Below are 13,957 nucleotides of genomic sequence, written 5' to 3' on the forward strand. Positions count from 1 at the left end.
AGGCTCGAGCACTTGCCGGTGAAGACCGAGGCAAAAAAGTCATTGAGTACCTCTGCCTTCTCCATGTCCCGGGTAACCACGTCTCCCGTTTCGTTCCGGAGAGGGCCCACATTTCCCTCGTCTTCCTTTTATTCCTGACGTACCTATAGAATCTTTTCTGTGGATAGAACTGGAGCTTGGGTATTCAGCAACATCTGCCTGGTGAACAGGCCTCCTGATTTCCCTGGCAATGTTTTTGAGTAAGCAAATCCTAACCCTGTAACCTTGGAATGAACAATGAGCCTCAGAGTTGGTGCCCTGCAAATTTCACCCTGAAGCTGGAACAGCTGCATATGTATGAGGCTGCAAAAGTGTTTCCATCCAAATAAATGAAGTACTGTAAAAATGTTGTGACTTTAGTTGAAGGAACCAATGCAAGTCAATGTGAGCAGTGAAGCAGACAACACCACATATGTTTCTATCATACATGAAGTTTAGAGACACTCTTCCTAAAGAAAGGTAATGATTTGTAAACCTGAAGAGCAGTTAATTTTTAGCCTGGTTTCCTAAGGACATGAGGCTGATGATGGCGTTTTGTTGTTGGCTGAAGCTGATGTAAATCTTCTCTGCTGCTGAAAAGTCTCTCTCCCTGCCAGCCACCCGTTCCTTCCCCCTTTGCGGTGCCAGCTCTAGTACTTGTACAGCTGAAACAGGAGTCAGGAGCTCACTAGTCTGGCTGAAAACCAGTCCTCATAAGTCTCGTTCACTGCACAGCCACATAAGTTTTGAAGCTGTGGCAGCAGAAGGGTGGAAATTGTAAAGGAGAGATGAGACCATTTCTTTTGGATGATGTACAGTTTACAGAAGGTTGTGAAACCACACGCAACTTTGACGATCATGTTCTGTTTGCCAGGCCCCCAACCAAGTGACTGTTGAATTTATTGCCAATTCCATCCAAACCTGACAGGGGCAAGAGGTTTTGAAGGTATTAAACCTCTACAAGTTCCGTGTAAGTGATTCACGGAGGAAAAAGGTTAATGCCGTCCTTGGTGGAAAAACTACATTCTGCACTGCCAATTCTGGTTAGTGCATCAGGTGGCCGGCCAGCCAGTATGCATATGCATAACTCGGGACTCATCCATGGCATATAGTGCCTTGTGCCCACGCAGTAACTAGACATGGAAGATGCAGTGATGACGTTTGGCTTTTATAGGTGGAACGGAGAAGGTCACAGAGCATGTGAAGGGTTACAATGGTGACTGTGTGGAGGGACATAGATCATGAATCAATGGTGATCCAGCTTCTTGGCTTATGAAACAGCTTGATGGTATTTTTTATGAGCTTGGTGACTCAGGGTTAAAGGAAGAACGGGAATAAAAGAGGATATTTAAAAGTGAATTTTTTGTTCTCTGTGATTTCTTTTCACTTCAGTTTACCTAGTATGAGCATTCTTTCATTGTTTTGTGTTTTTTGTTTTGCTTGCCTACAGCAGGGCTTTTTTAAAAAGCCTTTATTAGTCGTGAAGTTTTGCATAAAGTTTCAATCTGTTTCCTTTGAATCACACAGTTTAACAAAGGGAATTCAGAACTTGAACTGAAAAGCTCAGCAAAACTCAGTAAATGTTCACACTGAGTTTGTCATTAAATACATGTATGCAAGAGTCCTGCTATTGATAAGGGTATTTGGACCTCGTATGGTAAAACTAAAAATGTCCCGCCTTTAGCCAGCGAGTCTGAGCTCCGTAACAACACATCCCTTTACAGTGTAATGTCATCTTCCAGAGTGACGAGGAATCTGAACTCCAACACTTGGACTGGACTTGGTTCAGAATTGGAATTGACTCTTACTTTGAAATGACCACTTTTTACTTAAGGGAACTTAGGCTTCTTAAATCTAAGAATATGATTAAGTTTTATTTGGACTATCAAGAACATAATCCTAGGCCCTGCATTATTTTAAAACTACATTTCTTCTGCCCTGAGTCTTTAAGCGCATTGCAATATTGGACTGGAATAAAAACCAGCAATCTTCTACAACCAAAGTACTGGGGGAGGGCAGTGACTGGATCAGCATTAGAGGCATATGGGAGATTTTAATTTTTGTGTTTCTGACTATTAATTATATTAACTAATACAACTTGTGCTGTTCATTTTCTTAGAGCGTGGTCATGGTTGTTTTCAGTGAGGATAAAAACAGAGACGAACAGCTGAAATACTGGAAATACTGGCATTCTCGGCAGCACACAGCTAAACAGAGGGTCCTCGACATTGGTGAGTGTAAGAGTAGCTCCAGATGTTTCAGGGAAGATTGCAGAATGTGGAAAGCTCTGGTACCTTGCACAGGGATGTGGTGGGATATATTGGCAATGGCTGCAAGGCTTGTACCACAGTTTTTAGCAATGGCTCATCCCTGCTAGGACTGGGCTATGGGGTCTATGAAGCAGGATGGAGACCATGCAGAAGGAATGGTCCTCAGTAGTGACAAAGAAGAGCTGCCCCTTGCATGTGTATTTAAAGGTGTTCCACCTTCTGCTGCTGGGAAGTTGAGGTCTGCACCTCCTCAGGAGTGGCAGAGTGTTTGTTTCCTTTAGTTTTTCAAAGGCTGATCCACTCTTTGATCCAGTAGCAGCCCACATAACAGTTATGTTAGCTAATCTGATGTGTAAGTGCAGCCTGAGAGTGAAGATGCTGTTGTTATGGTGACTGCAAAGGAGCGCACAGGACTCCTACATCCCCGGTTTTTGAGTCTGGTCGGTGTCGGAGAGAAGTGAGGGAGAAGTGAGCTCTTGTGTGTTACCCTGAGAGACCTGTTTGCTGTTCATCCCATCTAAGGTATTTACAAGCCCATTTCAGCCACAACTGCCCTATCCACATGCTTGGAAGATTTTAGCAGAGGAAGAAAGTGTACCTGCTGCCAAGGAGCCTGAAGTTGAAATCTGTGGGAGTGTCTAGACATCAAGCACTTCTTCCCTCTCATGTGCAGTTTACAGCCATCTGCAGCAGATTCCAGTCAAAGGAGTCGGCAAGACCAAAGCAGGCAAAGTCTATCTTGTTTTGACCGCCTGAGGGAACCAAACCATTAAATGGCAGGAATGAGAGGGGGCAGAGAGGAGGGAGAAAAAAAAGCAAGGTTACTTGGAGAGAGCCCTGCAAGACTTCAGGGGTGATTGAACAGGGTGGTCAGGGAATCAGTCCCTAAGTGGTCCTACTCATGCAGTGCCTTTCAACTTTCAAATGCTGCAGCCTCCACTGAGGCTGGCATTATTTAAAGTCAAGTATATTTGGTCAAAGCAGCTCTTCCTGAATCTCCTCTCTGCCTCTTGTCTTATCATCGTAGTTTTGGCTGAACTGTTTCTCCAACTTTTTGTTTTTTTTCTTTTGTCCTTTGGGGTAGTTAAGGCAGTAAAACCTCCACCCCAGACCAAATGACTCCTATCATGACACGTTAAAAGAGCAAGTATGCCACGTCACAGCTATTTCTGAAGGCTGCCTGTTTTTTTGTGCTAGTCCCTACAAGCTTGCAGTGCTAATGCTCATACCTTTGAAGGTATGTGCTGAGGAGCTCGTTCCACTGAGTGCCAACACCCTCTGACTCCACCGCACTCGTGGTGTACCAGCACATTTCAGTCCACTTACCTGAACGAGTCAGCTTATGATGCATATTCTGTAAAATAGTGCTCTGCAAAACAAGTGCTGTGCACAAGCTGTGTGTTTATCTGTGTTAGAGTGATTGTCTTTTATGTTTCCATTAGTTTGAGATGAAATAGGTCTGTGCTGACTTTTGAGGCACTCTGGCACGTATTCTTTATTTGGACTGCAAACATGAGCAAAGCCCTGTGTAGTAAGACTTACTGATATTGCACTCCCTGTCAGACGTAAGAACTGCAAGAACACAGTTCACCTCAGCTTTTTCAGAAGAAAGACCTAGATGTTGCTTAGTAGTGTTTTCTTGAGAACAACTGAAATATGGCCTTAGCTCTTACCAAGTACAGTGTTTCTGAAGTACATTTCATTTTCTTTGGGACTTACATTGTGGATATTGGGCTTATTAAGGCAGAATGGCTGCCAACTACACTTCCCATGCAAGCATCAAGCTGCATTTAGCAAAATCTTGCAGTTTTATCATTAGATGATGATTAAAAAAAACCCAGCTGAGCAACTTCATCCAAATTTGAAGTTGGCCCTGCTTTGAGCGGTAGTAGGGTAGGAGTTGAACCAGATAACCTCCAGGGGTCTCTTCCAAGCCAAATTATTGTGTGGCTCTATGAAGATTTCCCTTTACATTAAAAATTCAGATCCCTGAAGGGCTCCTGTAAAGGAATACTGAGTTAGGGTCCAGGCCCTGTGTAGTTAACAGAATTAGGTGTCTATGAGGGAGATTAGCAAATGCCAGTATATGCCATGGAGAACCATTTAAACAGGTAGTGAGAGAAGCTTGCTAAGGACAGGAGTGTGTAACAGATTTGTCCCATCTTCAGGGGATGGTCTGGCAATCTGCTGGTAGCCACACTGCTCTTTTATTTTGGATTTCACTCCAACTATCAACACTATATAAAGGGTTAATCATGTGTTAGGCTCCTTTAAAACTATCTGTGAATAGCCATAAATCTGTGTAACCTGTTCCATAGATGTTTTTAATCATTAATATTATTTTAACTTAATGTTTGTAGCTTATGTTTAACATCTGTGAATCCTTTTTAGTTGTTTATTAATGCACTTTTAATCTAGAGCATGACTTGGTCCTTAGCCGGCAGAGAATAAAATGAATTTGCAATGTTCTAGTTCTGGGGTCCAGCTATTCAGCCCTCAGATAGGGGTCACAACTCTACTTGTGCTGCTTCCCCTGGTGGCACAGGTCTGTCTGTCTGCCTTCTGGCCTGCAGTTATATTCTGGAGATCAGAGGAAATAGAGTGACTTGTTCCCTCACTCCAGACGTGCAGGGGTCACTGATTTAATTTGTTTTGTGTGCTGGCTGGTGCACCTCCTGAGAGGAAGGATGGTTGAATGGATTAGATGCAGTACAGGGTCTGAAGGTGCATTGATATTAATAGGATAAGCATGTACTTACATGTAAATAAGTCCTTAATGCTTGAGGAATAAACCTGAGGACTTGACACTTACTAAGCAAGAAGGAAGGGTGTTTTCCAGAATTTAGGCTATGTGCTGTTATGAATTTTTCTGAAGGAGGAGGGAGGCACTTTCACTGTTTTTAGCAGGAGTTGGGGGGAGGGGCAAGCTGACTTTTCCACAATGCTGTGCTGTGATATTGGATCACTAGCTTTTTCTTTTATAATAATGTCAAATAAAAAATACAATACTAGATTGCAGCAAATATTGATTATTTAGAATCAGTATCATAATTTGACAAACACTGGAACAGGTTCAAACATGGACATAAAGAGTGGGTGTGGAAGCTTTGTATTGGGGTTATTTGTGCTCCACAGTCTTGCCCATAATTTTTTTGCAGGATAGTTTGTATTATTTATGTGCACAATACAAACACTACTACAATGGTATGTAATGCATGCAAATGATTAGTGTTTAATGTTGAAATTTGCCATCGTTTAATATGCAGTTTACCCAACAAAAGAGGAAATAATTCCTGTAGAGCCGTTTTTTTGCATATCGAAGAACCCCAGTTTTCTATTTCTGGTAACTCACAGCAGCAGAAGAGGAAAAATTGTAGTCACACTAACAACTTTCAAATATCCTTAGATGTAAATGGTTTCTTAATGTACTGAGGATCCTTCTTTAATTATCTGTAAATTGAGGGGAATAGGATGCACTTCTGCTTTTAAACAGCGTGTCACATAAACACTCCATGAGATTTGTGTATGGCAATTAAGGAAGCAAAGGCATGTGTTGGGGGAAGGGAAGGTTTGGTGGGATGCGAGGTTCTGACAGACTTTTAGGAGAAGAAAACATGTGTCTTTACAAGACATCTTGTTCATGTCTTTCCAAAGTGCACCTACACAGCACGCCCATATGTAACAGTCAGTTGCACGAGGCACTTTCTGGTGAATCATAAAGTTAAGGGGTGGGTGGATGCGTGCACATGCATATTAAACTACTTATGTGTCTTCTAATTCTTCTCATTTGCATTCCTACACTGAATTTAGATAGTGAAGCCAATGACTTCAGTTAGAGAGGAGATCGGAGTTCATGGTGGAAATGAAATGCCTGCCTGCCCTCTCAAACACCATGTTCTCTTGCTGCATCGTCAAATGTCTTGTGCTGTTCCTATGGTCAGAACAGTGAATTTTTACTGTACCCAAAATCATTCATGTATCCCAGGCACACAGTTTCATTTGCCCAGTGAAATGCCAGCATCCCTGCGTTTCAGATGAGAGAAAGGTATACTGATTGCACATCTCAAATGTTAAATAATCCTCCTTGCAGCAATGGTTTTGTTATAAATTATTTTAAAGCAGTTATTACCTAGAAATTATTTTTTAGAGACCAACGGTTTATTTTTAGAAGGGCAAAGGAAATGAATATTGAAACCATTTGGGTGTCTCGTTTATAGAATACAAAAACATCCTCTTTCTATAACTGATTACAAAGCTAAGAATCAGCGTGCTTCTGAAGCGCAGATTTGGGGAAACTTAGATCAAGATTGCTGCATGACGTAATCTCAACCCTCTGGCACCGAGTCCAATTACAGCCATTACAGCCCTGGAGGGATTCTAAGGAAATGTATATGTCCCAGAGAGAGTTGATGTATTTGCGTGAAGAATCTGGAAGTTCCTTTAATCAAGCGATACTACCTCCTTACAAACCTGGTCTTTCTCTTAATCTGTCATGAAAAAGAAGAAAGTGTGTTAAACTGGCTGGCAAAGGGAGAGAAAAAGGGGGCTTGTTCCTCTTTTTGATTATAAAGACGACCTGGAAGTTGTCTGTCTTACATGGTTTTCCGCCCTTACTGTTTTTGGGGAGGGGGGTAGATCATCTTTGAAATCTGGACTTCCTCCCTCTTGCTTTGCATTCCTTCTGAAATACTAGGTTATTGATAATATTAACAGCCCTTTGGAAAGAAGTGAGAAGAGGGTGCAGATTTTGTAGTCAATTTAAAAATACATTGTTTGTTTGTTTGCTATTTTAGTATCGTACACGCTTTGGAGAAAGGATCTTCGTGTGTTTGGTTCTTTGGGTTTTTTTGTTTTTTGTTTTTTTTTTTTAAAATAGAGATCCAGCATCCAGTGCAGTAATTCCTGGGAAAGTTGAAACAGCTGGGCAGAAATGTACACTACTGATTATTTCCTCCAATGATAGCTCTTAGCCTTTTAGAAAGCTTCTTTAAGATTTATCATAATGTCATTTATTTATGTCAAGGTTTGAACAATCCCTTTAAGTGTTTCAATAGCTTCTAGTTAATTTTCCAGTTTTGGCCATTCCTTGGCCAAGCTAACGAATGCACCTACTCATTCCTACTGCAGTCACACTGATTCCTTTTTAAGAGCAAGCAATATTTTGCAAGAACATTAGCTAGTGATATACTATATACTATAAGCTGTAGTATATTACCTCTTTGCAATTAAGCTTATTAATAGTTCAACATAAACAATACAAGAGGTAGTTTTGATGCATTCGACAACCCATCTGAAAAAGCAAAGATGTACTACAAATTGTAAAAGAGGAAGTTTAAACCTTTTTCATGAGTTGTTTGTTTGTTTGTTATTTCTTACAGCTGATTACAAGGAGAGTTTTAATACCATTGGGAATATTGAAGAAATTGCATTCAATGCTGTGTCCTTTACTTGGGATGTCAATGAGGAGGCAAAGGTGAGGAAAAGCCATGCAGATGGTATCCCTTTACAAGTACCATCCATCCTTAGTCACTGTTCCACTTCTCTCCTTTTTAACAAATAATAAGAAGGATAGGTAGAGGTGAGCGAGCTCAGTCTCTGCAAAGCCAGGTAAACCATGGTCTTCCCTGACCCCAGGGATTCTGGCCATCCGTAAAAGGCAAAACAGTATGTAACGGCTGTTGGGATGATATTGTGTTCACACCTGTATCACTGACAAACAGAGATGTAGTTCTGAGGAAAACCTGCAGGGCTCTTTCAGTGTAGTTTCTTACTTGTGGCCTCTCAGTGATTTTCCATTTAAAATATGCCCAGCCTGAGAAACAGTAAAAGTGTTTTTCCTACTTGCAGAGTCAGTGTAGGACACAAGGTGAATGTTTTCTTTCTCTAAATTATCAACTTCCTTTCTACACTATTAACGTCTCCAATAATCGATGTTCTGAAAGCTAGACTATGCTTTCCTTTGTGTTTGTGCCATTAATTTTTATACTGTTGCACAGACTGTCCTTGCAATTGGGAATGAACATATTTTAGAGGACTGGTGCTCCCCTTCCCCTTCCCCTTCCCCTTCCCCTTCCTCTTCCCCTTCCAGGGGTGCATCCTCACAGGGACGGGCAAACCTTTTTTGTCAAGTACCCTCAAACATGAGGTTTTGCATTTAGGGATGAGACTGCTACAGTGGACCTATAAACCAGGACAGCAGAGCACCTTAACAAGTTTCTTACAGACAAGGTTATCCAAAGGGTGGCAGTGTATTTCAGCTGCATGGACTCTAGTGTAGGAGAAATGAAAAGCTGCCGGTAATTATAAAAAGTTGGGCCCCAGAAAGCAAACAACAAGGGAAATAGGCTGTGTAAAATGAGTGGGGATAATGTGGGACTCTCGGGGATGTAGAAATAATAAACAGCAAACACTGTTGAGCTTAGCAAACTCCTGATACTGTTTTCATGTTGAATACAAAATGCCCAGTGTTCAAGTAATGCTAAGGATCTTTCAGATACAGAGACATCTTCATGCATGATTCCCCACTGCGTTTCTAACAGAGCGTTAGAGATTGCATCGAGTGAGTGAGTCCTGTGGGAGATTGCATTGAGCACGGAGTGGTAGCATTAACGCTCACTGTCCTGACTTGCTGACTGAAGGTGCTGAGGTTTGTAGTAACAGGGATTTTCATCTCTGATGCACATTTTAAAAGAACAGAGCACTAACGAAAAGACAGTAGTTCTGAAAACCACCTAGCTCTTTCAAAAGCTGGCCTTGGTAAACAGAGCTGTACTTGGCCCAGTTGCTAATGGTGCTATATTTACTCATGTAATGATTACATTCTCACCGCCCCAGATATTCCCCTATTATGTGATTCCATTTCAAAATACAGTGGTATGTTGTCCTCTGCAGTCAAAACAGATGACCGTTGTGTACGTGTGATCATTATTCAAGCGAATACAGCAAATACAGGTTTGGGATCTCCAACACGACTTTCCCAAGGACCTTTACAGAAGCACTACCAGGGCTAGAGCATGGCAGTCTTCTCTCTTCCTCCCACTGGCAACTACCATCCCCATTGCTAAGGCTGGCAGTTCTTTAACACACTTGCATTTGCAGCTGCAAGCCAGACATAGCAAGACACCATGTTGATCTAGGAGCAAGAAAGTCACATCTGCTAGTGTCAGGTGTTATCCTCTACCATTTTGTTCTAATCTCACACCAGTCACATTGCTCCTGCCTTGGGTGCCGGAACATGAAGAACACAACTCTCACAATGATCACTGGAAATATAACATAGTAAGATTTTAAAATAATGACTCTCTTATTGTTGCTGGATTAAAAAAGTGTCAGGAGTGAAATTTAAGAAAGCCACTTGTATTTCTGCAGGAAGTAGTCATTAAAATGCAAATTGGCTTATGCGTATTTATTCTGGGGGTACTTACCCAATCTCTGATCTTTTAGGAGCCTGAACTGCAAATGTATTGATAAAAGTAAGAGGATTCATAACATGATTTGGTATTGGGCTATCAAGCATAAATCAGATTGTACCTGAAAGCTTATCACCATGCACTAAAGTGTTTCCCTCCCCGCACACATGTACATGTACCCACATGCTTGCTCTTGTTGGAGAGTCTAATACAATAACCAGTTGCACTGGGTCTGGGGATTCCCATAGGATGCCCCTGCTGTGTTTGAAAACTGTGGACTCCGAGGCACGTCACTGAAGGCTGCTTTTTCTCCAGCAATTACCTCATCCAAGAGAGATGAAGAATTTCAAGGCCTAATTACAGACTCTCCTTTCTTAAGCTTTTTGAACGATGATCTTTAAACTGGCTCCATTGTTTCTGCTCAGTGTTGTTTTCCCTTTTCACCACAATTTCAAGATTAAAACTAACCTCACAGGCACAAAGACCTTTCTTTTCTGAGTCAGACAAAAGCGGTACAGAGCAGTTCTTTCCAGGGCCTCTGAGGTGTGATGTGATGAAGTGCTCTACTGGCCCGGGAAGAAATAAAGAAAACAGACCGCTCGTTGGAAGTGCATAGGGGAACGATCTTGACAAATCAAACAGAAGCAGCAGAAATCACCTAACCAAATATCCCTGTCTCTCTTGGGAGACTGAACCTGCATCTAGGAAGGCTTATCTGGAGCATCAGATTTCTCACTTTCCTACTCCACCTGGAGGACAGCTGATTTAAAGTCAGATTTCTCCTCCCACACGCAAGCAGAGCAGTACCCTCCTCCTGGAAGCCCTTCAGGATGAGGGTATAACAGTGCAGGTGTGACAGCCAGAATCTGCCTGTTAACAGTGAGTCTGCTAAGGGTTTGTAAGGCAGCATCTCAGTTGGATCTTATGTGGAAGAAACAGGCATTCAGAGAGTACAAGCAGAGGCCTCTCTATCACCTCAGTAATGTGAAGGGAACTGGGGTGTTGGCTCCAGCTCCTCGTGCTCGGTCCCTCATCTTCCGACTGCTGCTTGGCAGAACAAGTCAATGGAAGAGGGAATCTTGTACAGCACATGTTGAGCTGTGGAATAATCTCGCCATTGCTTTCTGTGGACTAAGGGAAAAGCACCGATGTCAGAAACACCACTCTGCTAGCATTTGCTCTGCTGTATCTGGTCGACAACAGCAGTTCCCTTGCCTTCTGGCAGAGCAGACTTGGGCCTGGCACATCCTTACCTTTTTCTAGAACAACATCCTTTTCTGCTGGGGCCGTTGTCTAGAGGTCACCATGGGGCTTGTGGTTCAGAGCAGGATACAGGGACATGAGGGGAAGGGTCTTACAGCCATGTCAAACTCTTCCTTATGCTTCCTTGAGACAAAAATACTGTGCAGTAAGGAAGCAGAGGTAGGAAGTGATGAACACTTTTTGTATAGTCCATCTTCGTTTTCACTCCTGTATTTACTTCTATATATAAATATGCAACATTTATGGGCAAGGTGATTTGTTGGCTCCCTTTGGTTGAACCTGAACGCTATGTTTGGTGTTTTTAAAGGAGTTCTTTAAAAAAAGGTGAGGAAACAAACAACAATTAACAAGAACTGGCTGACTTTTTAATCATCTTTTAAAAGTCTTTTTATGATATGCTAGAAGGTAGTTAGTTGCCTTGCTGTTGCCCTACAGAAGATTTTGCTGCAGCATCTGGCTGGTTGACAAAGTTCTAGTGGAGGCTTTTGAACAGAGAGCTCAGCTTCATTTTTGATAGACATACATCTGCCTGCTTGCAGTCTTATTGCTGACAGAAGTTAGTTTGCAAGAAAGATAATTAAGAAGCAGAACTCTCCTGGTCAAAGGAGAGTATCTTTGTCATAAATCATACCAACTCTTTGAGATATACCTTCTCTCTGATTAATACTTTACTAATTTAAAATGGTTAGGATGATGTTACCTCTGAAACAATACATGAATTGTATATTTTTATGGAAAGTACTTTTTAACCTTAAATTCAAAAGTGTGACTTCAGTGAACAGTTGCTAAAGAAAAATGTCATCTTAAAGCAGATAAAAAAAACTTTTTAGTGATATCAAGAAATTACTGATTTCTGCAAAGTGCTGCAACTTGGACATGCCGTAAACAGACATGTTGGTGGATATCTTATTCAGGCAGGTGTTGGCACATGCTTTTTGGTGTGTACAGTAGTTGTGTGCTGTGCAGTTGTGAATACTTGCGTGCAATCATTGTCCTGCTATATTTAACTGAAATGTAGATCTTTAATCCAAAGCATGCTGAAGCCTCTGGGAACCTTTCCAGTTATTTAATGAGTTTTGGCATAGCCCATACAGTAATAAGCTGTGTTTTCAATGACTGAGTGATTTGCAGGATTAGGTTCTTAGACATTGTGGCCTGAAGTGAGCTATGATTTCAGTGGGCACAACTGTAAAATCAAGCTGATAGAGCAGCACAGTCTTATCAGTGATTTGTATTGTGACAATCCATATTTCTTTAACATTGCTAGCAATACTTAGGACAAGCTTTGACTAGTATAAGAATTATTTTGTTCTTAATTATTAATTTCCTTCCTAACTTAGATCAAATTTTGTTTCATTAGGGAGGAAATTAATATTTTTTTCTACTCTCAAAATTTAAAGGTTGGAGGAAGATACTTTATTCGGGGGAATTAGTACCAGAAATTGTGTAGGATTAGACTTGGCAACTGGTTTAATAAACCATGTCTGTGTGCGTATGCTTGCCTATATGTTTTTTAATATATATATGTGTCATGCATGCGCACACACATGTATCTATTAAAGAAGAGTTAACCTGTGGTGGCAAATAATGTTGAAATTTCAGGGTATACAAATGGTTCAGTAAGTATGCATCTGGGATTCAAGGCAAATGGCATTTTTGTGTAGTTGCTAGGGTGTGGTGTGGGTTGAGGAAGCTTCAAAAGAGTAGTGTAAACATTTGCTGGAGACATTTGTATTGAAATAAAACAAAGGTCTTACTTTTGTATGGGATTTATAAGGTAACGGCTGGCAGGAGAAACTATAAAACCACACTTTCGTGTATACGAGGAATGATGGGATTGATGTTAGTCCTTTAAGACAAGGCATTTAACTCTTTGTTGTTACAGTCCGGAGGGATGAACCCCTTTAAAACAGGATTTTTTAAAGACCCATCACCCCGGCATAGATTCTATGTATTGCCAGTATTCAGTAGAGAAATTGCTTTCAGTTTATGATTTTGTGCTATAACACACTCTTCCCTCCCTTCTGCTCTTGGCTCTTTCTGAGACGATGAGAGCCAGAAATGTAAATAGTAATAAAAGGCTTTATATTAGAGTTTTCATAACTTTAGATCTTTAAAGTGTATAAGCTGAGAGACCGCAGCAGGAGTCATGTTGGCTGGATTAAACGATAAAAGGGGAAACGCATTTCTGAGCTTTGCTTTCTCTTAAGGCAGGTTACTGTGTTTGTGTCTTGTACATCACTAATTATGCTGCAGTGTTTAACAAACAGTCAGTAATTCACATAATAACAGCTACACTGTGGAGGAGCGCCTTCCCCAAAAGAGAGAGTGCTTTTTCTAGACATGCTCTATAACAAACAGAAGAGTTGTCGTTATCTTAGGCCACTTTTGAAACTTTCTCAGGCACCAAATGTTTCTCCAAATTAGTTTTTCATTGCCAATGGCATGCCTGAGCTGGAGACTAGGTGGGTGGAACTCTATCATTAATTGCTCTAATCTAAGATATGCTGACATTAAAAAAAAAGACATCACTATAACGACAACCCAAACTTGTTCCTGATAGCAAAACACTGCTAAAATCCAGTTTGCACAGGAAAAAAAAGTTTGTAAATGAATTCAGGTACAGCCATAGTCACATCCATTAAAATAGTTCTAAGTCAAGTGTAGACAGGGCCCTGGCGAAAAAAAAGCAGTGATTTCTACTGCTGCTACTGTCATTTCTACTTAAGTCTACATTTTCTAACCACGTAACTCTACTATGCGAGAGACCAGAGTAAGGACGATCTTAAACCTGGGTGTCTTCCAAGAGAGGTGGAGCAGGACTTCATCTTTCCATGGCTGCCCGTGGGGTTGTTTTGCTCCTTGACTCGTTGAGAGTGGGAGTACCTGCATTATGGACAGGAGCTGCAAAGGAGAGAAAGATGAGGGTTGTAAAGGGCAAAGCAGGCTGTGCTTGGACAGGTGGGTGAAATCATTGCTGCTCAGAGCAGGCGGCAT

The 13,957-nt window shown here is 41.3% G+C and overlaps 1 protein-coding gene across 1 annotated transcript in view; it reads left to right on the forward strand.

Moving 5' to 3' along the window:
• Nucleotides 1-13,957, forward strand: part of GRHL2 (grainyhead-like 2 (Drosophila)) — a 99,574-nt gene that overhangs the window by 56,623 nt on the left and 28,994 nt on the right. Inside the window, exons 7-8 of the mRNA XM_009323130.1 lie at nt 2,138-2,249; nt 7,667-7,761. Coding sequence (XP_009321405.1) covers nt 2,138-2,249; nt 7,667-7,761 — 207 coding nt within the window. The remainder of the gene's footprint in view (nt 1-2,137; nt 2,250-7,666; nt 7,762-13,957) is intronic.

This window comes from Pygoscelis adeliae, unplaced genomic scaffold (genome assembly GCF_000699105.1).
Source record: "Pygoscelis adeliae isolate BGI_AS28 unplaced genomic scaffold, ASM69910v1 Scaffold174, whole genome shotgun sequence".
Classification (NCBI taxonomy): Eukaryota; Metazoa; Chordata; class Aves; order Sphenisciformes; family Spheniscidae; genus Pygoscelis; species Pygoscelis adeliae.